This window comes from Myxocyprinus asiaticus, chromosome 6, assembly GCF_019703515.2.
Source record: "Myxocyprinus asiaticus isolate MX2 ecotype Aquarium Trade chromosome 6, UBuf_Myxa_2, whole genome shotgun sequence".
NCBI lineage: Eukaryota > Metazoa > Chordata > Actinopteri > Cypriniformes > Catostomidae > Myxocyprinus > Myxocyprinus asiaticus.
In genome coordinates this window covers 50497643-50524479 of record NC_059349.1, presented here as the reverse complement: position 1 = coordinate 50524479, position 26837 = coordinate 50497643, and the positions used below count along the sequence as shown (strand labels likewise).

Below are 26837 nucleotides of genomic sequence, written 5' to 3'. Positions count from 1 at the left end.
GATTATACTGAGAAAAACAGTGTATGAACATATAAATGCACCTAAGTGGTCCACAAAAAGGTACAAGATGGCGGTGAAGGTACAGTAAAAATGTTTTGTGAGGTAACCTAAAAAGGTGCTTCATGTGGAAGCACCTAAATTAACTTGATTTATTCAAGTCAAAAATATGACCACCAAACTGACTACAATACGTTACACTAACTAAAGTAGTTTTTAAGGCTTTGAAGAAGCTGAAATAGATTCTTGTGGTAACAACTACATGTTACCACTTTTTCACGTGTACAGAATGTAAACCAATACTGTACTCCTGTATGGGTTCAGATGAAGTAAAAAAAATCAATAAATCCATTGTGGCCTAATGTTGATTACCACAGAAAATTATTTTGACTTATCAGTTTTTTTTTATGGTATGTTGGTATTTTTTGTATGTAAGTATGTGCTGTAAATTATTCAGAAAACCGCTAATTATGATGTTTTACTATTTCACTAGTTTTTTTTTTGCTGGTCCCAACACAAGATAATAGTTTGGCAGCCTTAAAAATGATCAGACGTAAAAATGCACATAATTAAACTTACAGTAATAAAATATGACAAATTATATATACTGCACACTCACGGAGCACCTGTACATCTACCTATTCATGCGATTATCTAATCAGCCAATTGTGTGGCACCAGTGCAATGCATAAAATCATACAGATATGGGTCAGGAGCTTCAGTTAATGTTCACATCAACCATCACAATGGGGAAAAATTTTGATCTCAGTGATTTGGACCGTGGCATGATTGTTGGTGCCAGACGGGCTGGTTTGAGTATTTCTGTAACTGCTGATCTCCTGGGATTTTCACTCACAACAGTCTCTAGAGGTTACTCAGAATGGTGCCAAAAACAAAAAACATCCAGTGATGCGGCAGTTCTGTGGATGGAAACGCCTTGTTGATAAGAGAAGTCAACGGAGAATGGCCAGACTGGTTCGAGCTGACAGAAAGGCTATGGTAACTCAGATAACCACTCTGTACAATTGTAATGAGCAGAACAGCATCTCAGAATGCAAAAAAACATCGAACCTTGAGGCGGATGGATTACAACAGCAGTAGACCACGTCGGGAACTTTATTAGGACGATAGTGTTCCTAGTAAAGTTCTCAGTGTGTGTATATACAGTACACATACAATATGTAAAACATGTGCTTCATCATGTGGTATCATCTAAATTACCTTGTTTTATTCTAAACAAAAATATGATTTAACATCACTGAATCAACCTGAAAACCTAAAGGTAACAGTTGCTGGTTACCATTTTAAGTATGCAGATAGATAGATAGATAGATAGATAGATAGATAGATAGATAGATAGACAGATAGATAGATAGATAGATAGATAGATAGATAGATAGATAGATAGATAGATAGATAGATAGATAGATGAAAAAGGGTGTAGCCCTAAACAATCGCCTTACTGAAGCTCTTGAAGTGAATGGGCTCAGTGTGCGTCACTTTCTTGTCGGTGGGAGGCGTGTATTTGTTTCAAAGTGCATAAAGTAGTCATTTTTGGCTGCTGTTGCTGATTCCGAATTGTCCCTGCTGAGAAGTTTTTGCGCACTTCAGTCTTCGAGCTCGAAGAAAACCAGCGTACAAAAGTAAGACACTTTACAGTTTTTTTTTATAAAATCATATGTCCATGATTTATTTCCATTTGTGATCTATGCAGAAATACGCGTTACATTGCGGTTTGGTTTTTGTTGGTTTTACGCGCTGTTCCAGCGGTCGCTGCGGATTTGGTTGCGTTAAAGATCAAATTGTCATTCGGTTTTAGTAAACAACGGTTTTGCATGTGGTCATGTTCATACAATGAGGCGTGTTATCGCGGACACACTAATCACACGCACTCCGTTAAGGCAAAAACTTGCACAGTTTCTGTGCGCTCTCGTTTGGATGACTGGGTGAGCTTTTGGTAATGAGAAACTACACAGTTGGGAGACACATGTTTTTTTTTATAATGGTGTAATTGTGTTATATGCTTTAAGGATAAGCTATAGATAGTATTATTTTACAGTGGTCCCAACAATTATTTGGACACTCTGAATGTCACTGAATTAGGTAACAATATATTAAACCAATTATGATAGGGAGGAGGAACTAAGTAATCCCCTCACATAATAGTTCAGATACATTAGACCCAAGAACATCTGTAGGTATCCATCACCCTCCTGGTTTCTGCACGTGTGTGAGGATAGATCGGGGCGGACTGGCCATCGGGAGAAAAGGGACTTTTCCCGGTGGGCCGGCCGCGAAATGGGGCCGAAAGGGCAGAAACATGCCGAATGGACCGCGATATGGAGAAAATGACTTCTGTGTATAGCCTATGTACAAAAAAGTTCTTAAAGGGAAAGTTAACTCAAAAATGAAAACTCTTGTCATCATACAGTATACGCACCCTCATGTCGTTCCAAACCTGTATTACTTTGTTTAGCTTTTATTTTATGCTCTTCCTACAATAAAAGTGAATTAAATTAGTCTGTACTATATACCCAAGTCTTCTAAAGCCATATGAGAGCTTTTTGTGTGGAAGAGTCTGAAATTTAAGTACTTATTCACTGAAAATCTTTCATTATAGCTGTGGTCAAAAGTCATGCAGGTAAGTATGATAAGAGAATTTTCATTTTAGGGTGAACTACACCTTTAAGCTCAGTTTTGTTCCTATTTTCTGTATTTCTATGCAACCTTGGCTAAGAACAGCTCCCCTTAAACTATGGAGCTGTTGTTCTGTGTGTTGATATTCTAAATGGCGCACACCCATAAACATAATTAACAGCCGCGAGAGCTTATTAAAGCTACTGAGAGGAGAGAATAGGCTGAGAGGTGAAGTAATTTTACTGGCTGGCCGCAGGTTAGGAGTTTGTATCTCAGATGCCTATTCCTGCCCTAGTGCATTCGAGCAATACGGAATTTGAACACTAAAGGCCAAAGTATACTTTGGTTGTCCGCTTTGCTGATTGCTCTACGTACATTAAACGTGACGCAAATTTAGTCATCAGCACAGTCTGCGCAGACTGTCCCAGATTTTCTCAACACACAGACAGCCCACATCTGTGTGCAACGTTGGCGCATGTGGCTGCAGTTGACTGTACTCAAAGAGTATCACAAAGCAGTCATAGTGTGCATGCGTCAAACGCGTTTATATTTGCTCGTGTAACGGGAGCCAGCTGATAGATAGCTGTGCAATGTGTATAAACCTCACTCTCCTGACCTCAAGAGGTGCACTAGCGACTGATGCTAAAGGCTGTAGCCTTTAGCCTCCTTGTTAGCATACCTGCCTCCCATGCCGGAGACGCCAGTTCGAGTCCCGTACGGAGCGGGTAGAACAGGAGCGTCACACTCACGGTCAGAAGAGTATACTTTTAAAGTCAACCGGGCGCAGAAAGACAAAGTATACAAAGTATATAATATATATTTTAAGAGCGCTATGCCTTAAGCGCAGCGGTACGCAATAAGAAGTTTTGATATTTTTTTGCAAGCATGTGCTAAGTCTAGGTGCAAGAGGGTTGGCGAAATCGAGAGTACAAAGACGTAATGGGCTGTGTCAAGTACAATTATATTCTAAGGTTCTTCTCCGGTCATTGCACCGTCTGCATCCTAATATATATTTCCTGTCAAGCAATGTCAGTATAAATGAAGACAGCCCATTCAAAAGAATTTGGTTGTGTAAACTGCCTGTTTTGCATCCCCTACTTTGTTTATCACCTGCGCTGCTCTGGACCTCGATGAATGTGTTGTATGTTCTCTATCGGTTCTCTATCTATATGTTCTCTGGGACTATTGGATCTCATCCTGCTTGAAATATGCATTGCATCTCTCACGTTTTTCATTGTTTTGTAATGTATATTTGTTACACTGTATGTTTCTCTGTTTAATGTTTAGTTTAATTTCTGTACAGAGTGCTTGATCTTGGGAAAAGCGCTATAAAAAATACATTTATTACTATTATTACTATTTATATTGTTATTAGGGCTGTCGATTTAACGTGTTAATTCAGTGCGATTAATTATACAAAAAATAATGCGTTAAAACAATGAATGCAATTTATCATGTCCCTGGACCAAGCAGTTCAAGCTTATAGTACCACCTGGTTTCTCCAAGGGGGCAGTAAGCGAAACTCCAGCTGGCAACGTACACCTTACACAGACAGAGAACAAACCACACTTACCAAGGGCAGACAACACAAGATGAGAACATGTTCTTGCATTCAAACACAGCTTAATGGAGCGCTAATCCGAACGCAGGGATATCAAGATGTATTTTTCTATGTTTCAAACTTTGTTTAACTTGACACAGCGACCTAAAAACAGAACGTTTATGACATAACACAACCGAGACGCTCCAAAAGCGTTCATCTGACGCAGGTGTACATTGACGCATCCTTAAACAAGCCCTTATAATAAATCTCGGACTGATTGACGAATTCAGTTGCAAAATGGATTGCTATGGACTGTAGACCAATTATAGGCTTATGTTCAATAATATGGAAATAAACAGTATATTGCATTCTAAAGTTACTTTTTTTAAAGAATGTAATGCATTTTAATTATCTGTATAATTATTATTTTTAAAACATAGATATTTTATTTATAAGTATTTAAATATAACTATTTATAATTATTTAATCATTATATATTGGATTATTGTTACTTGAGGGGCTTTCTCAGCAAATATTTATGTATTCGATTAATTGCGATTAATTCGATTAATCGGCATACCATGTAATTAATTCGATTACAGATTTTAATCGAATGACAGACCTAATTATTTTATGATCTACTGACACACAAAACCACGCCCAGTTGTGCTGTGTGCTGGCATGAAAATTGCCTTAGAATGAGCGCTCTCATATGAAAAAAGCTACTTTGAAACTGTAGCAATTTTTTCTATACAATGAAAGTGAATGATGACTGAGTTTATAACATTCTGGCTATTAAACTCCTTTTGTGTTCCACAGAAAAAAAAGGTCATATACAGGTTTGGAATGACATGAGGGTAAATGATGACAGAATATAAATGTTTGCGTAAACTATCCATTTAAGAGAGGTTGAGATGAATAGGGTCATTAATTTATCTCTAAAGTATTTGCTGTGAGCTAAACTGTGAGGTAACTTAAATGTGCCTGGGCATGTTAGTGCTTTGTGTCAAATAATGACTTCATCAGGTACAGAACACTTCCGCCCTCATCTCTAGTTATTTATTTTGATGTTGATAAGTCCGTTGCCATGTGTCTGCATGTGAAATAGTCTGGGACATATCCTCAATGACTTGGGCGTTGTTCACAGTAAATGGTGTGCCTTGTGGTGGGAAAAAAAATAAATAACTGTGTGCCTTATAAAATGTAGGTGTGTAAACTCAGATGTGTTTATGTTTGTTTGTGTGCCTACACTCATTGTACATCATACAAGTTGTAGTTATAAGAATATTTAATCCAAAAATGAACATTCTGGGTATTTTTATCTGTCGAACCCAAAAAGAGATGTTTAGCAGAATGTCCCAGCTGCTCTATTCCATGCCCCCATTCACTTTCATTTTATGAAAAAGAGCAGCATAACATTCTGCTTTTGTGTTCTGTGAAATAAAGAACGGGTTTGGAACAACATGAGGGAAAGTAAATGATAACCGAATCTTCATTTTTGGGTGAACTGCCCATTTAAAATCTAAATAAGGCACAACATCTGTGCTGCTCACCCCTCTCATGTGCACACATTTTTGTCAGCTGATCTCTCTATCTTTGGTTCTTGACCAGCTTGCTGGGGTTACATTACACTTCATATACACCCAGTTACAAAACTGGATATGTATAGCCTCACAATGTAAGGTACTGAGGTCATAGGTCAAAGTGGGTCATAACTAAGTGTTACCAGATGAGTGAGAAAGATTGCAGTCTGGATGTTGGGAGACCTTGAGGTCAGGCTTGTGTTTGCATACTTGCATTGTAATCATAGCTGTCTATATATACTTGAAGGATTTATTCGAAACTTCCATATCTTGGTGGCATCTTTCCATGTAACACTACACCCAGTGGGACTTTTGATTGCTCAGAGGTTGCATTTTAATAGCTCAAGAGACTTAATAGAGTTCTTAATTACATTTTATTTCAGTAACAATATTTGTTGAAAATTAGGACAATTCATTTGGTAATTAGACAACACTTTGGTTGACCCTGAGAATTGCTTGAATGCACAAGAATCTTAAACTACAGGCAACTTTGATGTCATGCCTACAAGCAATGTTCTCAGACATCACAGTTTTTAAAAGACAATAGTTTCAAACAATAGTTGAATTTAGTTTCTTATTGATTAAAACATGTTTGCAGTCACATTTGTGCTTCTGTTGGTAACTGTAGTCTTCATGGCATACAGCATGCATGCTCCAGAGCTGCATAACACACATTCCTCACTGCACGCACACTCTCACATGTGCATGTCAAATATATCTTTGATTGAGCTGCTTCACTGGTAAAATGGAAACAGGAGGCAGTTTCATTCAGGTTTCAAACTGGTTTCAGATGTTTCTCCTCAAATTCCTATTGAAGCAATAAAAACAGACCCAAATGAGACCCAATCGCAGATGTGCAGTTAGAGTATAGAGCTATAAAATTACTCTAGTATGGAGAGCATAGCTCAGATTATTTGATCTTGGAAGAATTTGATGAGAAATATTTGAGTTCAGATGATTTCTCTGAACTTTGAGTGAAAAATTAAGGGAGGCCATATCGAGGGAAACACATGGTTCACATTTGCAGGGGTAACTCTGCGTCAAAATGCGTGTGTAATACCAAAGTATTTCTATTCTTCTAGATTTGGTCTTATCTGCACCAACGTCTGTTGTACAAAATTATTGTATGCACCAGTAATTTTTGAGCAAACAGTTCTGTATATTTTAGTTGCAATCTAACACATTTCTGTCAAATGCTGGTAAATTCCTGTGTCTCTGCATGTTGAAGTTCATGACCAAAATGGCAATTACTTTAATAACAAGGCGGAGAACTGCAGCCTTTCTTTCAATGGTCTTCAGTGATGGCTGATGAACTTCTTGCTTTATGTAACCATGGTGAAAGCTATAGGCTATATTTCCAAGACAATGCTAGCATGGGAAACAGTACACACTAGGCAATGATGATACATTTTTTTAAACAGTAGTATGCTACATTGTTGCCTCATTAAACTACACGCTTATTTTTGTGAATCTTCAGTTATCATCTTGGAAATAAAAAAAGTTTACTTTTTGCTTTATATAGCATATACAGTGTATACTGTATGTATATGTACACACACACACACACACACACACACACATATATATATATATATATATATATATATATATATATATATATATATTTTATTTTTTTTTTTACTTTATTTATTCATCACTGAAAACAGACAGTCAAGTTGAGCGCTTTGCTTTGAGGGATTCACGATTCTGTATTACGGAGTCAACCAATATGTTTTTTCAGGGCCGATGCCGATAACGATTATTAGTAATCAAGATCCGCTAACCGATATTTGGGTCCGATATACACTGGAGGCCAGAAATTTGGAATAATGTACAGATTTTGCTCTTATGGAAAGAAATTTGTACTTTTATTCACCAAAGTGAAATTCAACTGATCACAATGTATAGTCAAGACAATTTGAAAAATTATGAATATCGGATCCAGGCCATTCTGTAGTGTGCTCTCTGGGTGTATACCTACTGCACATTTGGGAATTACATCAGGTTATCCAGGTATTCCATGCATGTAGAACATTTACACACTTTGCACTGTTGGGTGCTTCTTTAACTTTGGGCATTATTAGCACTGTGTACTCACTGTGAAATCTGGCTAAAACAAATTTCACATTCTAAATAATTGTATTTAATTTGTCTACTTACAGTGTATGTACATGCCACAAGAGTTTGATCTCTTTTTGCCCCCTGAAAGTTATGAACATTCTCACCAGTAACATTCCTAGAACATCTCAGATTCTGTATTGTGTTGAATAGAATTCTGTGGTGAAAATTAGTCTTTATTTATTTATTAAAAAAAAAAAATAAAAAAATTGACTTGCTAAGGTTAATTTCATAGCAAACTGTTTATGTATCCTAAATGCACACAATGAAATAATTTGCAAGATTTTGGAAAAAATAAATTGATTGAAAATGACACCCAATAAAAATATGCTGCTCACATGTGATTTGTCTTTGTTTTCAAACATCACTTGTTTTATATTTCATCTCAAGCATGCTATTCACTGACACTTTTATTAACTTGGTTAACAAGTACACAACATTTTTGTTAGGGGCAAAATTGTGGTGTCGTAATTCTTAAAATATATATATTGAAATGGTTTATGTTTATTTCACTCTTTGTTCAGATTATCATAGTTTTCTATGATAATTCTATTATTTTTAAAATGGAATTTCAAAGTAAAATAATGAAGGTTTGTGTCTGGGACAAGGCTTAAACAATCAAATCTGCACCAAAAGTAAATGATAAAGGCCTTTTAAAAAGTTTCCAATTTAGAAATGAAATGGCTTGAAGTTGAAGAAATACCAGTATACTGCATTTTGCAGAAATACTAATGTATATGTAGTATGGTAGTATGCTATAACGAACGTAGCCTCAGCAGGTAGAAGACTGTAAAGTTTTCATACAAGCTAGATCCTTAAACATAATTTTAATTCAGTCTTTACATCATTTTCTATATTAATATTTTGTACGATTACTTCCAGAATGCCAGGAGAAAGACAGTCCATCCGAGATAACTCTGCTGTCGGCCGTTTCCACGGTGTCTCTGTGAGCAACAGAACTGTCTCAGAGAAGCAGGCAGAGGGTCAAGAGAAGAAAAATGAGAATGGATGTCGCCGTTGGTTGCGGAAGGCTTGTCCATGTTGCTTCCGACGACAGAGTAGCTCGTATGATTTCACCAATGAAACGGGTGGTTCGGCTGATGGGGCAGGAGAGGACAATGCTCCTGCATCTCCACTACCTCTCACTGCTGATACAGAGCTGAATGGTGAGGAGCCAGTCTGTTTATGGGCCATCTGATGCATATTACACACAAAAATCATAAGAGCTTTCCCCAAAACACAAGCTCCAATCTGATTGGCTGGATTGGCTTCAATCTGAAATGTTCTGGTTTTTTATCAGAAGCAAATCAATACATTTTTTACTAATGCTTTAGTTACTAAAGTAATCTAAAACTAGTGATGCGACTAATTTTGCTACTATTTTTCTGTAGCGTGACTAACTTTTTCTGTAGTGTTGCTTTTCCAGAAACAAGCTATGTTTTTTTCAAGAGTCGCTGTGTAATGTCATGATAAATTCAACACTGCTATTTTTTATGTTTTCTTATTTTATTGTTTATGTATAGTGCAAACCCTGAGTTCACTTTCACTATGCCATTTTCACTTCATAAAATTCAACTGAAGTTCCTAATTTCTTTTCTCTCTCTCCATCAGAGTTTTCTCTAACAGTGCGTTCTGTGGATCTGCTTAACGGGAAGTCTGATCGGAACAGGAAGGAACATCACACAGACCAGTATCACAGCGACCAGCTCATCATCCGCAGAGGCCAAACTTTCCAAATAGAGCTTGAACTTTCACGACCTTTCAACGCAAACACAGATAAACTTCACCTGGAACTGCAGACAGGTGAGTGTGAAGGGGGCAAGTTGTCACGTAGGGAAGAGTTCACAAGGGCTGTATATCAGTTATATCAGCAATTACACAAATGCTAGTTTTCTCCAGCAGTGGTTTTGGATCTTGATTTCAAACACCTACTTAGAAACGGTATGAAATTAGGATTTTTATTATTATTTTTTTATCCTCCAAGCTAAAATATCATAATATTTTTCTAATATTTTTCTAATAGCTGTTCATTGTAAACCAATGAACACATTAAAACCAAAAATTGGTTTTCCTGTGTAAAGTTACATCTAATTTTACAGCTCTCTTGTCATGATAACATAACATTGTAAACCTTGTGATCATGCTAAAATTATGATTTAAACATCTTTATAGCTTAAATCAACATGAGTTTTAAAAGAATAATTAATGTAAGTGCTTTTTTAAAATTAAAAGCTTCACATTTTTGCCTTTAACCCTTGAATGGACTTATGGGTCAATTTGACCCGTTTGGACATTTAACACTGATTTTCATCAACTTTAATCTTTCGGCCTGAAACATCATGATATCATCCACAGAGATGTTATGAACCTGGCAATGTAATTTGTTTTATTATTTTTTTATTTCATTTATTAATTAACAAGCTATAAAAAACGTACATAAGACGGTCCTTCGGGTCAGTTTGACCCGGTTCATGTAAAGACTTACGAGAAAGCTGCAAAATGATTGAACAGTCCAAAATGTAATTTATAAGTACACTTATACTCATAATTATACTTTTCTCACTTACAAACACACACACACACACACACACACACACACACACACACCCACAGAGTAAATTTTACATTTGTAAATTAGTGAAAGGTTAGTTATTGATGATAAAACAGTTGTTTGGGAGAAAATGTTTAAATAGAGCTGTTCAGCTTGTAGTCCAATAACCCGGAAGAGAATTCGCCATGGGTTCCCTCGGGATTTTCATATGGGTATTTATAATGGGGTTTTCAACTTATGAGAAAAACAAGGTCTGTGGTAAACATTACTTGATGATACATGGACGTTTTGTTCTAAATTACAGTCATACCTCAAACATTAATTTTGAAATTCTTCAAAATTCACGTTTGAGGTATGACTGTGTGTAATTTATGTTGTAGAACAAAACATCCACGTATCGTGACGTAATGGTGAATTAGACTTACGGGTTTGCCTACAAATTGACGCCACGGCTGAACAGCTCTATTGTGACTGTTGAACTATGATTTAACGAGCTGGGTCAATTTGACCTGGTGATTTCAACATACCATTGAGACCGTTAAGACCATTCAAGGGTTAAACCCTCCAAAAATTGGCCTCATTCACTTCCACTGTAAGTGATGTTTTGAACTTACCATTGTCTTATTTAAAATACAGTATCCTCATCTATATCAGTAAACAAAGAGAGTTTGAGTTTCTTTCTTCCATTCTACTGTGCCTGTTGGCTGCACTTTATACTAAAAGGAAACATTGCATGAATTATTACTTTAAACTGGGAAACACGAAGGGAGTTACAGGCTGGAATTCAGCTCATTGATAAGGGCTTAAACACATCTGTGTCTCTCAAATGCCTCTCTTAAACCTCACCCAGAGTTATGGCGCAACTCTGTTTTAGAGATCAAATTAGGGAGTGAGAGAAGGAGACAAGAAATCTATCCCTAAGCAATACAAACCACTACAAACTTATACAAGACAACTCAGCTGTTCAAACAAATTGATGTGGTCAGGGTTTTTCAAAACTTTGAAGTCAACATGAACACCATACACAACCCATTTTACTTCTTTAATTGGACAAATTAAATCTAGTGAAACAGGATATTCAGTTAGATTACAGCTTTTGAAAATCTTATCACAAATGGGGTGTATTGGGATACACGTTCGAGAACAGTTAACCTTACAAATAATTAAGAACATTGACATAGACAGTAACATTAATTTCTCCTCCATCTTGCTGACACCCGACTACAGTATCTCACACATTGCATTGTCAATGCCTCCTATCACCCATATCACTGGAAATTGCGAGCTTCCATTGAAAATTAGACTTCCGATCACTTTGTTGCTGCAGAATTAATATTGTGTAAAAGTCCCATTGCATGTGATTTTCTTACACAACAACTTTTGATATTTCACATTAACAGCAAACTCATTTGGCCAGATGCGAATGATTATTATTTGAGTCATTGTCCTTACACAACTGAATCATTCATCATAGTTTTGTTTGGAAGCATTCCAACAACCTGATTTGTCTGAAATCCTCCTAGGAATTTTGAAACATGGAACCAGATTCAACACATTCTTTTAATCCTAGCTCAGCCACTCCTCAAACCATATGTTTTATGTTGTCATTCAGGGCCGCTCCCACTGGTGTCAAAGGGCACGCACATCATCATACCTTTAGTGGAGGAACTTCAGGATAAAAGCTGGGAGGCCAAGATTGTGGAGCAAAACATAAACCGAGTCAAGCTGTCGATTAACTCTCACGCCACGGCGGTTATCGGAAAGTACAAGCTGATCATCACAACGCAGAGTCTGAAGACCGGGGAGAGAAGCACACATGACCCTAACAAGGATATTTACATGCTCTTCAATCCCTGGTGTGAAGGTGAGACAGTGTGTGGAGAGATAAAGAGGGTGTTGAAATTGTGCATATTTGAGTGATTACACACATTTAGTGGACAAAACATAGAAGGTGAAATCATTTTTGACAGTAAATCATTTTTTTGGTTCAATGATGGGTCAAAGCGACTCACAAATCACTCTAAATGGTTAATTATTGAATTGGTCATTACTCATAAACGCCTGGAAAGATCAGAGAAAAGTCATGGAATTTAATTGGTCAAAAAGGGTGGGAACCCTGTATTGTTTTATCCATGTATGTATCTATGTATTAATTACATTCATTTTAATTATTGTTATGTACAGTACAATATAATATATAGTAAACTAGATAGGTAAAGTTTTTCAAGACAAAGCCTTGTCTGAAAGTTTAAACTAATGGAAAAAAAAAGTTTGGTTACTGATATATACTGTAGATATATAGATACATAGAAAGAAATACAAAATAAAGAAAGAAAGAAAAATAAACAAAGCTAGAAAGAGTGAGAGAGACAGTTAAAGCAGATTAAAGACTTAGTTAAAATAGATTATTTACGAGTATTTACGAGTTGTTTACGAGAGAGGCAATGACATTCTATATCCGAACTGACGCTCGCAAATTTTCAGGACTTACAACCACATTTTCGGCAAACCAGTGCTGTGAATGGAACTGTTCTGGATTTCAGTCGACCAGTAGTGGATTTTGCTGATACTGATAACTTAGGTGGTGGAAAAGGCAGATAACCGATTAATCGGCTGATAGTCTTTAAAATAAATGTATAGAATGTCTAAAAAAAATCAAAATGAATGAAATCCCAGATGTAGTTTGTTGTGCAACCATTATCTCAATAATAACCAGAAAAAAATTATGATTTGTTGCACACGGCTGGATATTTAACTATAAAAAGCCTGAGAAAGGACAGAGACTTGGCTCCGTTACAATATAACACTAAGTATTTACCAAATTACCAAATTTTATAACCTACAGTATATATTTACCAGATGAAGATGAATATATTGATTCACACGCTTCAATTTAGAACACGGAGGAATAAAAAAAATAAAATAAAATAACCTAGCGGCAACTATTCGCATACATTTTTGCCGAAAACTATCGGTAGCGATTAATCATTTAAACCGATTTCACGAGTTTGTTTGCCTGTACAATCTTCAAGCTATTAAGGTTAAACTTATTTGGCTTGCTGTCCACAGTGGAGGGGCTCAAGGAAACAGCTTCAACTTGAGCTCTAAATTTAATGGTTAGTTAAGAATACGTAAATGTATTAAATTTATACACACCTGTAAAGGAAGCAAAAGGTTAGTTATGAAAACATGTCAATTACATTTATACGCAGCTTTAAGGAAAGCAAAAGTTTAGTTAAGAATACATAACTTTATTACGTTTGTCATGGCGAGGCACTACTGCAGCAGTATCGAGCATAGGTGGGCGCTGCGGCACCATATCAAGTGGAGCACTGCTGCGGCAGTATCAAGTGGGGCACACATGGCCTTATTACATTTATACTTGCCAGTAAGGAAAGCAAAGGGTTATTTTGGAGGTTATATCAGGCTCTATTTATTATGTGTTGGGCTCATTTGAACCATGAGCGAAAGAAATGCCAATGCGAAGGCTAACGGGAAATGCTAAATGCTTTTAAGACTACTGCACCACCACTTCACTTGAACGGGGGAGCTCATACTGCATTTCGGAAGGGAGAGCCCACGGAGTGGATGACATGAAGAGAAACACATTATAGTGACCACGAGGAGTGTGTCTTTGCCCTCCCTAGCAATTTGGTTGCTTAGGAGACCTGGCTGGTGTCACTCAGCATGCCCTGGGATTCAAACTTGTGAACTCCAGAGGTGGTAGTCAGCGTCTTTACTCGCTGAGCTACCCAGGTCCATAAAAATTCATTTTTGATCAAATCTAGACAGGCTCCATTTCCAGCAGCCATCACTCCAACACCTTATCCTTGAGTAATCATGCTAAATTGCTAATTTGGTACTAGAAAATTACTTGCCATTATATCAAACACAGTTGAAAGCTATTTGGTTTGTTAAATGAAGCTTAATATTGTCTTTGTGTTTGTTTTTGAGTTGCCACAGTATGCAATAGACTGGCATGTCTTAAGATCAATATTAGGTCAAAAATGGCAAAAAAGAAACAGCTTTCTCTAGAAACTCATCAGTCAATCATTGTTTTGAGGAATGAAGGCTATATAATGCTTGAAATTGCCAAAAAACTGAAGATTTCATACAAAGGCGAACACTACAGTCTTCAAAGACAAACTGGCTCTTACAAGGACAGAAAGAGATGTGGAAGACCAGATGTACAACTAAACAAGAGGATAAGTTCATCAGAGTTTCTAGTTTGAGAAATAGACACCTCACATGTCCTCAGCTGACAGCTTCATTGAATTCTACCCGCTCAACACCAGTTTCATGTACAACAGTAAAGAGAAGACTCAGGGGTGCAGGCCTTATGGGAAGAATTGCAAAGAAAAAGCCACTTTTGAAACAGAAAAACAAAAGAAAAGGTTAGAGTGGGCAAAGAAACACAGACATTGGACAACAGATAACTGGAAAAGAGTGTTATGGATCTTAACCCCATTGAGCTTTTGTGACTGTAAGGTGCGTGAGAAGTGCCCGACAAGTGCTACAGGAAGTGGGGGGTGAAATGTCACCTGAGTATGTGGACAAACTGACAGCTAGAATGCCAAGGATCTGCAAAGCTGTCATTGCTGCAGGTGGAGGATTTTTTGATGAGAACTCTTTGAAGTGGTTTAAGTAGTTGATTTTTTTTTTTTTTTCCAAATTGTAATAGTAATTTTTCACGTTATTGATGTCCTGACTATATATTGTGATCAGTTGAATGCTACTTTGGTGAATAAAAGTACCAATTTCTTTCCATAAGAGCAAAATCTGAACAGGCAACTGTTAACACAATTTAACACAAAGGTGCAAGTTTGCTCTTGTGGCCCAATAACTTACTTCAGTCTGGCAGGAGGACTGATCGTGATTTTGCAATCCATTTGTGTTGAGTAACCCTTACAGAAGAGGTTAGCCTGTTGTACACAATGACTTTAAATCATTTGAGTTTTTAAAATGCCTTAGGGGTTTGGGGTGCTTTCCATATGATTGTTTTTGTAATACAACAGTTTGTCAAAGAAAACTACATTTTTTAACCTTCATTCTTTGTTGAGATCTGTTTGCACTGAAAGTCATTTTTTAGTATGTTATTTTAAAGCAGTTATCTTGGGTGGTTCACTTTTTATCCTCTGAAGACTGTTCACGCTTTCCTGTTCTGAATTCCAGAGATGCTTAGTAAGGAAAAAGAAAATGCCAAATCAAACACGTTATTGCACTGAAAAAAGCTTTGATGCAGCGCAGCCGATAACAGATACTTCTTAATTTGACACACAGCCTAAAAAACGTGGCGCTCCTGAGTGAGACGCTGAACAAACAGCGATATGTGACGTCCATCTAGCCCATGTTTACATAGTACTACTACTGAAAAACATGATAGACAAACACAAAAATGCATTTGGTGTGAAAAGTCCCTTACTTACACATCTTTCTTTTTAGTTTCTTTTCTATCTCGTTCTCTTTTCTCTCTCTATCATTCTCTGGTGAGCCAGCTTTCAAATATATTTTTCCCTTCACTGGCCTCTCTTTCATTCTAGGCCACTTCCTGTCATTCTTTTCTTCTTTCTTTCTGCCCATTTTGCTATACACAACTACATACTGTATAGTGGGCTCCGAAAGTCTGAGACCAAAGCATGCAAGTTCATGTGGTTTCAGTGTCTTCACTCATATTGGGCATCAGTGCATCGCGTTGCTCCTCATTTGCAGAGTTGGGTAGTAATGTACTAAATGCAATCTGGATTATGTAATCAGATTACAAAAAAATAATTCTTGCAATTGGAGTACAGTACACTTTTAAACGTGCCTAATCAGATTAGTTACTTTTTATGGATTACATGATGACATATTGATTACATTATGGATCAGTCTTGACTTTAACAGAATCGGCGAAGGGGTGGATGGGTACTTTAAATGGTACTTAATACACTTAAAATTTTATTTTCCTCAAAACATGCAATAAGTAATCCAAAAGTAATCAGATTAGATTAAGAGCTTTCATAAATACTGTTACTGATTACAGTTTTAGTTGTGTCATTTGTAATTAGTACCAAATTACATTTCAGATCTAATCTACCCAACACTGCTTATTTGCAAAAAGTTGAACTTTTCTCAATTTTGTCGTGTGATGGACACGGCCACATCCTGTCAGTGTTCAGTGACTATCTTTGAAAATGAATGATCTCCGATCGCTTTGTCGTCGCAAGACGCGGTCAGTGTGAACGCTGCTTTAGCGGCAGTTACATTCATAACCGTTACTAGGGCAAGTTGGGCAACCAGAACAAGGAACCAATCAGTACAGTGACTAGCGACATGCAGTGACATACAAAGTCTTTTCGATCATCTTCTATTTCAGTGGTTCACTCTTTAGGGCCCCTTTCCAGTGCACTGGGTGTTTTCTCTCAGTCTGACTGTGTCACTGCTCCCTTTATTTTATAATCTTTTCAATCTCTAGTATCTATTGTGCACCTCCCTGCTTTATTTCCATCGTTCCTTTCTCTCCTGTTCCCGTCAGTGTGCACCACCTCCCTCTGGTTCAGACCATCACACCCATGAACAGACACAGCACATTCCACAAATCCAGTAATTTCAGAGGCATGTGGTAGGCTCGCGGTGATGATGTCATACTATGAGACTGCTGCCCTTAGAACTGAATCAAATCACCATGTCAAATCCTGGAATTGTGTGTGTTCATCTTCCATAACACTTTCTCGTAACTCTCTCTGTCTCTCTTATTCTCTCTTTGCAGAGGACACAGTATATATGGAGGGTGAGAAAGAGTTGAAGGAGTATGTTTTAAATGACACTGGACGAGTCTACTATGGCACTGAGATGCAGATCGGAGCTCGAACATGGAACTTTGGGCAGGTCTGGAAAGAGAATTGAACAGCTTCCTCTATTCAAACATTTCCTCTGGAAAAATCTCATTGAAAAATCCTTGTGAGAACAACAGAGAACAGTACCCTGCTGGAGGAAAATAGCTTAAACCAATCTAAGATGTTCTTAGCTGGTCTCCCAGTCTGGTTAGGCTGGTCTGTTTTTCAGGCATTTTTCAGCTGGTCAGACTGGGAGACCACCTTAAATCAGCTTAGACCAACATAACAATACTCAAGGCTGGTTTCAGATGTTTTTCTTTTCTTTTTTCCCAGCAATGAGGACATCTTCTTTTCATGTGATTCATGCTGCCAGTCATTCTATGAAACACCTCCCATCGTGATTTTGTTCCTCTAATTTTAGTTTTGATGGCTTAAAGACAGGAATTTCCTTGCGATTTCTAACATGCATGATTTTGCAATTCCTGAAGTAAGCAACTGGCCAGTAGCTGTTTTAGATACTCGACCAAAGCAAACTTTTACTTGCTGTTTAATGAATGTTAATAGACCCTGTTTAGACGTTAGGAAATAAGAAATATTGAGATGCACTAAATGAAACACCCAAGCACTGACTGCTTATTTTCTCTTTCTGTCAGTTTGATGAAGGTATTCTGGAAGCCTGTCTGTTTGTGCTGGATAACAGTGAGGTTCCTCCCTCAGGTAGAGGAGATCCCATCAGTGTGGTCCGAGTCATTTCTGCCATGGTGAGTTCTACCACCGATCCGTCAGTGTTATAGCAACTGTTCTACCGAAGTGACATCTGTAGAGCTATATGTTCCTCAGTATCATACAACACCAAGGAAATTGATGAATGCAGTGAACTATGATTATAACCACAATATTCAGAACATATTGTTTCAAAAGGGTCTTTTTGTAAGGGATAATTTGAGTATCATACTGTAACTTTCAGACCTTAAAACTTCCTCCCCAGTCTAAAAAAAAAAAAAAAAAAAAAAAAAAAACATATATTGAAACTGAGATGGAAATCAATACTCAGTTTGAAATCTTCAGATTTACGACATCAAAAACTAAAAATATTATATAAGATATAACTGCCTACATTTACTCATCAACAATGCTTATTCAGTGTTTAGAAACTTGGCCCAACTGGTCAAGGTGAGGAAATATAAATAGGATATTTGCTATAATTCCTAAATACCAGGAGTACTTAATTAAGAGAGAAAAAGAGGGAAAGTTGGCCTAACCCTTTGCTGCTTACATATAAATCTTAAAGGCACAGCAGCAATAAAAACAAAAAACAACCTGTTTAATTCTAAGGGTCAGAGAAAGAATGGAAAATGGTCAGTAAAAAAAAAAAAAAAATGCTCTACATTTTGCCATAAAAACCATTATATATAGCATATTTTATAGATATCATTATTTACATGTAATTGTAAATAATTGTAAATTATTATAATTTATTATTTATTTTTTTTTCTATTTTCTGTAAAGCTGCTTTGGAACAAAATGTATTGTAAAAAGCACTAAACAAATAAAACTTAATTTAATTAAAATCAAATTTAATTGAAAGGGATTATTATAAGGGAAAACATGATACAACTAAAAAGGGAAAAAATTAAATAAAAATGTAAAATATACTCTTTACCATCTTTAAATAAAACCCTGACTGAGAAACGCTTCGAAGCTCAGTGAATTTATCAGATTTTGTTTTCTTTCTCGGTTCTAGATAAATTCTCCAGATGACCGTGGTGTTCTGGAGGGAAACTGGTCGGGGAATTATGCGGGAGGAACTCCTCCCACAGCCTGGAGTGGTAGTGTGGAAATCCTCAAAAAATACCACCAGGAGGGCGGAGCGCCGGTCAAATACGGCCAGTGCTGGGTGTTCTCTGCGATCACCACCACAGGTGTGTGTATATAAAAGGATAGTTCACCCAAACATGAAAATTCTCTGATAATTTACACACCCTCATACCATCTGAGATGTGTATGACTTTCTTTCTTCTGCAAAACACTTTTGAAGATTTGTAGCAAAAGATCCAGGCTCAGCAGGTCCTTAGAATGTGAGAGGATGGTGATTAGAAATGTGTAGGTCCAAAAAGCACAGATAGTCAGCAAAAGAGTAATCCATCCCATCTCCAGTGCTGATATCAATGTCTTCTAAAGCGAATCGATCACTTTGTGTGTGAAAAAGAACGATATTTAAGCACTTTCTAACCATAAAAGTTCACTTACCAGAGTGCTCCCATGATGTAAGCGCGATGGCACGTGAACAGACACACAACCTTTGAATCGAAAGAACGTGCCAACACGCTTATGTCACGGGAGCACTCTGGTAAATTCGGCCATTCGTCAACGCCTGACTGGAAGCCATCTTTTAAAGTTTTCAGATAGAGGCCTCCAATTCATGTTTCATTGTCCACAGAGCCACCGACACAAGATACCTTAGTGATTCTGTTGGCTATAAAGAGTTGTAGACATCTAACTGATAAAAAATCACAATACTTTGAAAAAATCACGAACTTGGCTGCTCAGTTTCAGCTTGGTTTCATCTGTCTGAGTGGTCTATATAAGGTAGAGCACCAATATTACAATTTGATCATGAAATTGTGGATATTCTATACAAAATGTTCGATCGCTTTGGGTGAGAAACGGATCAATATTTAAGTCCTTTTCACTATAATTGTTTACTTACATTTGCTCTCTGATGTCCATCCACAACGGCACTCGGATCCCTCCGCCTCTCGCGTGGCGAAAGCATTTTCATTTTTGGGTGAACTATCCCTTTAAAATTTGTATAAAATGGTAACCAGTTTACCATTTACCACACTTTACCATGCTATGCCATATTGTAAATATTGACATAATAGTAATACAATGCTAAATAAAAAAGGTTTTATGCAGGTATACAACGTCATCTAAATTTATAAATCAGGACTACCAAAATATGCTATTGTGTACTTGTTTCGCTTTGAATCCTGAATTGACAAACTCAAGCGGTCTTTACTGCGGTCATAGTGCTCTCATAGCTGACCCTGGCTAACAGAAGTATGTCCCTCATTGGGACCTTCAGTTTAAAATACTCTAGCCTACATTCTGTTCATTCCACACTGAGACATTAATAGTATTTCTCTCAGAATGGAGGTAAATCTAATTCAGTATCAGAATGATTCAATTAATCAGACTTTTCCCTATTTCACTGTATTACTTAATATTTGCATTACGTTGAATCTCTCTCTCTCTCTCTCTCTCTCTGTCCCAGTTCTGAGATGTTTAGGTATTCCTGCCCGTTCTGTCACAAATTTCCAGTCCGCCCATGATACCGATGTCTCCTTGACAACGGATGTTTACTTTGATGAGAATATGGAACCGATACCTCACCTCAACTCTGACTCTGTGTGGTGTGTAGTTGTGTTGTTTTAATGGAAATATGTTAAAGGTGCACTTAGTAATTTTTTCCTCATTAAAAAAGTTTAACTCCTAAAGATATGAATTGTAATTTTGCAATATATGTAGGAAATCATGACCACTCACATTAAATAAAGACTTCAGTCACATCAGTAACTTTATAAAAGCTGTTTTATTCTACATGGAGAGGGTCCGCACATGGGGGCGGCCATGTTAGAATCACATGACCAGCCGAATACTACTTACGTAATCTCAGTAACCATCCTGTTATTTGACACTTTCACTCATTGATTAAAGTAATCATGGCTGACTGTGAATAATACATTTATACAATGGCATCTGAAACTGAAAACTATTGATTTTAATTGATGCTGCATCCAAGCCGCTAGGTGCCAGTGTAAGTCCAAGATGACACAGTTACAATGATACCAGTAACTAAACCTGCTGTAGGCTTTTAAGTGACACAAATGAATTAATATTCACCTGACAGGAACTTCCATGTTTGGAATGATTGCTGGATGGCTCGTCCGGATTTGCCTCCTGGAATGGGTGGCTGGCAGGCCGTTGATTCCACCCCTCAGGAAACCAGTCATGGAACATTCCGCTGTGGTCCAGCTTCACTGGCCGCTATACGCTCTGGACAGGTCTATCTCAAATACGACGCACCTTTTGTATTTGCTGAGGTGAGTGCAAACTTAAATAAGTCCAAACTGTTTTTCAATTCAGTTTCAAAAATAGAAACTATTTAGAAACGTACAGTGCAATGGTGATTTCATGTTGAATTGTAATGTTTTTAGTTCACATTTGCATCTTTTATTGCTATCTCTTCTCGCCTTGCTGTCTGCAACTGGCTACTCTATGACAATCATAAAATAAAATAAAAATAAATTTATTAAAACACCCCGCAGGGGCCCCTCCACCAGCTCAAAACAATCGTGCATATGGCTTACAACATGGGCTGGCCCCGACCTGTTGGCATTCCATTATAAAAATTTTCTTACGATACACCTTATGAAACCTGCATTTATCGTGTCAGTCCTGTCTTTTTCAGCTCTAACTCTTGGCTGTCTTGTGTTTTTTTCTGATGCAGGTGAACAGTGATAAGATCTACTGGCAGAGGAACCTCGATGGCAGCTTCAGTCAGATCCACAGCGAGAAGAAAGCTGTGGGACATTGCATCAGCACCAAAGCTGTAGGCTCTGATCAGCGTGAAGATATCACACACATTTACAAATACCCTGAAGGTGAGAAATAAAAATCTTAATGGACCTAAAATAGCCTTAATTTTCTTAATTTCTTAAAATTCTTAATTTTCTTTTGAGTTTGTGATGAAATATAACTTGGACATTTCTGTGTGAGATTCACCCATTTAGCTTGGAGTTACATTCTTGTTTTTAGCAGATGATTTCTTACACCAAAACAACTTACAATACAGTGCACAAATCACTGGCAAATGCCAGGTCAGGCAGCCAAGAGTACACAATGTCTGCTTCAGATTAACATTCTGTTGTCTCTCGGACTTCTCACCAGAATAGGTGTCACTATCTTTCCTTCTGGACTGGTAGTTTTAAACTGAACTTTACTGAAGTTCCACCCAGAGTATCAACATTGTCTCCTAAAATGCCTAAGGAGAAGTAAAAATAGACACAAATGAGACAATTGTTGACATACCGTAAGGGTATAAAGCTAAAAAATTAATGTGGATGGAATAGCTCAGATAATTTGATCTAGGAAAAATTTGACGAGGTTCATATTGAGATCTCTGACTTTTGATTGCAGACTTTGGTATCTTGTCAAATCTGAACACACGTTGAGACATTGTTGAGATCTCTTTTGAAACTCTAAAGGGGACAAATGTGAGATTACTGGAGAAAAATCTGAGAACTTCAGCAAACGTCTCTCCATTTAATCTTCTTGCTGTCTAGAGATAAAAAGATCTCATTTGCGATTTTCCTTTCTCATGGGCATTGATCTTAATCATCAGGCTCGGAGGAGGAGCGTATCGCCGTGGAGACTGCCTGTCGCTATGGCAGTAAACCTGACATGTACTCCAGTCCCATTGCTGAAGATGTTCATGTGGAGGTGAAGATGGATGGAGAAGGTCCACGCATGGGAGGAGACGCAAAGCTGAAGATTGTCGTGAAGAACCTGAGCTCACAGCCGCGCAGAACCACACTCAATAGCCAGGTGGCAGTCATGTACTACACTGGTGTGTTGAAGGACACAGTGAAGAAGGACAAGCTTCCTGTTGAGCTAATGCCAAATGAAGGTTAGTTTGGATGTATTCAGAATACATACAGCATTAGTATGCTACTCATACTGGCTGCATCGGAAAACTGGAAAATGCTGCCTTCAGTGGCTGTATAAGGAGGAAATATGAAAAAGGTGCTTTTCAAACAGACCAGTTTCATTAAGAGTCCCATTAATTCAAAAAACGCTGTCAGTTGAGCCATTACCTGATAAGTCAGCGATGCAGCAAGTCAGTCTACGTTTTTGGATGCAGCCATAATGTACGTGTTGCGTAGTAATGGAATACATGTAACCTGGATTATGTAATCAGATTCTACCTTCGAAAGTCTCCAAAAATCAAGTTCTTGCATTTTTTAAAATGTATGAATTTGATAGATTACAGTTACCGCATCTCTTTCTTGACCTCATTATTTGATTGAACTTGCAAGGTATATGACAAAATTGCATTGAAAATGCTAAATAACATGCAATGTGTTGAGGTCACATGACATAATGTAGTATACTACTGTTTGAAAATTTATAATTCATTAATGTGTACAGTTTCACAGTTTTTTCCCCCAAAAGAAATGGTAGGCGTTATTTACTGTTAGGCCAGAAACATACTTTACACAAGTAAACGATTGCAGATTTGGCCAATGCATTGCCACCGCATGGACTGGTTGAACATGCTTAAAGCTCAAGTGTGTCATTTCTGCGCCACAGAACGGAATTGTAAAATTAAACGTTTGTTTTCAAACAACACTTTCTGAGTACACCCCCCTTCTGCTCTTGATCGAACAAGCAGATAGTCCCGCCCCCAACTCTCTCAAAACAAACAGAAGAATTTTCACAGCACCACAGAGACAGTGTTTACAGTTTTCGAGAAAATTAACCTACAAATGGCTTATTGCAGTTGTCTCTGCATATTAAGCTGAGATAAGAGAAATTATTCAGGTACCTTGCTATAAATATAGTAACTTTTAACTTACTTAGCAATGTTCACTTCAAACTATTTCTCCATCATGACACTAGATGACCTGAATGAGAAAACTCACTTTAGAAGTGGACAGTTCACACTAATGTCCACTGTAGCGCCCCTAGCGGCAGCGGAGAGAATGTAACGCGTACTTGCGTTATGTTATGAATTGCGGTCTGACACTTTTCGGAACGCAACAACACATAATCGAACTAGCTAGAATTGTCTGTGTTCACATACTTGCATAGAGTCTGTTTTAGTATTATACTTACTATGATGCAGTTAGCATTGTGCCAGTATTCTATTCCAAACAAACGACATACTACAATACTATTATTTATGCAGTAAATGGTATTCTAGCATTCCATTCTGAACACAGCCTCTGTTATTAAATCTCCAAAACACAGATGCAGATTATGTGGTTAACATCACCCATGATGAGCTATAGACCATATCATGTGTGCAGATCATAGCCCATTGCTAAAGTACACACCTACTGAATGTCTATTTCATCTCCTTTAGAAAAGATTATTGAATGGATCCTGCCGTACAATCAGTACCAGAACCAGCTGGTGGACCAGGCTGCGCTCATGCTGACCCTGTCTGGTCGGGTCAATGAAACCCAGCAGGTTTTGGCCAATCAGACAAGCTTTAGACTCCGGACACCTGATCTCAACATTGAGGTGAGGCATCTAGAACCTGAATACAGTTGTGTTTACTTCTATATTTGACCATGAACATGTTTTAGGACCGCCAATATACACAAATGATCATGTTATGCTCTTGTTAGTTCCATTTTATAACCAACAAAGACAATAATAAGTGGGTTTGTACATATTCTTTGCATCTCTTTGTAGCCTATTGGAGAGGCTTATGTGGGCAAAGAGATGTCAGCGAAGATCACGTTCACGAATCCTCTGCCGTGTACTCTCCGTAACGTGGTGGTGCGAGTGGAAGGACTGGGGCTGAGAGACCTCCATCCCATCAGAGTGGGGTAAGAGCCTGTATACATGTTACAGATCAGTCATTCTGATCAGTAAAAATCCACAAACAATGTTTGCCAAATTCCCATTGAAATGTTCTTAGGGAATTCCAACATAACACAAAACGAAAACCTGAACTATTAGGGTTTTACTAAACCCAAACTATTAATTAGCAAAAGGTTCAAACACACTGTTGGTCATTAAAGGGAATTTAAAGAAACATTTTTAGACTGTCAAAACATCTTACAGAATTTATTGTTAGTTCATGTTAGTTTATATTGCATTACCTAATGTTAACCTATACAGCTTTGGTTCACTTTCAAGTCGGTCACTTCGACACTGCGTCAGTTGCTGACGCTATGGGGAGCTACTCCCAGGAGTGACGTTCTCGGAAGCCTTTTACAATCACGGCTATCTATTGCGGGCATATAAACCAGAGCACAAGGGCATCAGTTTGTGTGTTGACTTGGAATCGAACCCATGTTCTTTGCGTTGCTAGCTGAGCTACAAGGAAGCCTTTTCACTAGTTTTTATTAGTTTTAAGTTTATTGCTTAATTGTTTGCTACTCGTTGCAGGAATTTGTGTAAATTGAACAGTCGCATACAGTATAATTCCTCAATTTTCCAAGAAGGTTTTTAAAACTCCATGTATGTGGACTAATGACTGTGTCGTATTTTTCTTTCTCTTCAACATTTTTTCTCTATTTTCTCAGGGATGTGGCAAAGCATGCTAACGTGACAGTGACTGAACACTTTATTCCGACGATAGCAGGCACAAGGAAGCTGGTGGCATCTCTAGATTGCAAGCAGCTCACGCAGGTGCACGGTGTGGTCGACATCACCGTTCAAAAAAGCCAGTAAATTTAGTTTATCAGCACTGTTATGAACTGTATGTAACTTCACAGTATTATGTCTGTATCATCAGATTCTGTTTTACTATGTATTTTTCACTGTATTATCCATTCTTATGTGGTTTACACCGAGCCTAGGCTGCGGTTACTTTAAATGTGGAAATGTAAAAGAAATAACCCTTCCCATATAATTTTTAATGATTTTGTATTATTATTATTAAATTAGGAAAGAAAGCTAAATAGAAGCATTCTCAATGGTGGTCCCAGACTTTTGGAACCCATTCTATGTTTTTATCATGACAAATCAACAAGTTTTTATTTTGACACATTGTTTAGATAATGTTTGTGTTAAACATACTGTAGAATTGCATTGCTTTGCATATTAACATCTTGCGAATTCTAGTTTTTAAACATGTCCTGGTTCAGTTTAGAGCATTAACTGTAGTAAAGAACAAATGTTTTTATTTGTTTTTGAACCACTGATAAAACTAAGGTATTACCTTTATTGGAGTATTATCATTTTATATATATTTTTAACTGTAAATGTAACATTTGTGTGAATGATTATGAAAAAAAAAGAGTATTTTTCTGTTGCCAAACACATATTTATACATGTAATTTGCTTAATAATGTTACTGCCTTATTTTGCATACTGTTCAAAGTTAAACAGTGATTATTAGATTCAGACATTCTTTAATGTGCCTTAAAGGAATATTCTGGGTTCAATACAAGTTAAGCTCAATGGACAACATTTGTGGCATAATGTTAATCACCCAAAAAATTTACTTAGACTCATCCATCCTTTTCTATTAAAAAAAAAAAAAAAAAAAAAAAAAAAAAAGAAGCAAAAATCGAGGTTCCAGTGAGGCACTTCCAATGGAAGTACTGTAAATGAGGCCAATCCCTAAACGTTAAAATACTCACTGTTTCCAAAGTATAGCCACAAGACATAAACAATATGCATTTTACCATGATTTTAGTGTGATAAAATCACTTTCTAACCTTTTCTGTGTAAAGTTATAGCCAATTTTACAACTTCTTTGCATTGAGGATGTAATGTCAACAAACAATATAACGACTGTAAAAATGATGATTTAAACAACTTTACAGCTCAAATAATACACAGGTTTT

At 37.2% G+C, this 26837-nt stretch overlaps 1 protein-coding gene across 1 annotated transcript; it reads left to right on the top strand.

The window, feature by feature from the left end:
* The first annotated feature begins 1496 nt into the window (after window positions 1-1496).
* On the top strand, window positions 1497-26557 carry LOC127443142 (protein-glutamine gamma-glutamyltransferase K-like). The gene is made up of 14 exons (XM_051701680.1): window positions 1497-1640; window positions 8761-9044; window positions 9490-9681; window positions 12042-12293; window positions 17178-17296; window positions 17898-18005; window positions 18989-19166; window positions 20522-20660; window positions 21158-21350; window positions 21758-21911; window positions 22652-22936; window positions 24395-24555; window positions 24730-24866; window positions 25569-26557. Exons 2-14 carry the CDS (start codon window positions 8762-8764, stop codon window positions 25714-25716), a joined length of 2349 nt encoding a protein of 782 aa, XP_051557640.1. The 5' UTR covers window positions 1497-1640; window position 8761; the 3' UTR covers window positions 25717-26557.
* The last annotated feature ends 280 nt before the right edge of the window (window positions 26558-26837 follow it).

Excerpts from the sequence above, each read along its gene's own strand:
- LOC127443142 (XM_051701680.1), top strand. The coding sequence starts at position 8,762 with ATGCCAGGAGAAAGACAGTCCATCCGAGATAACTCTGCTGTCGGCCGT. Across the intron at positions 9,682-12,041 it reads TCACCTGGAACTGCAGACAG|GGCCGCTCCCACTGGTGTCA; the intron begins GTGAGTGTGAAG and ends GTTGTCATTCAG. Across the intron at positions 22,937-24,394 it reads TGAGCTAATGCCAAATGAAG|AAAAGATTATTGAATGGATC; the intron begins GTTAGTTTGGAT and ends CATCTCCTTTAG.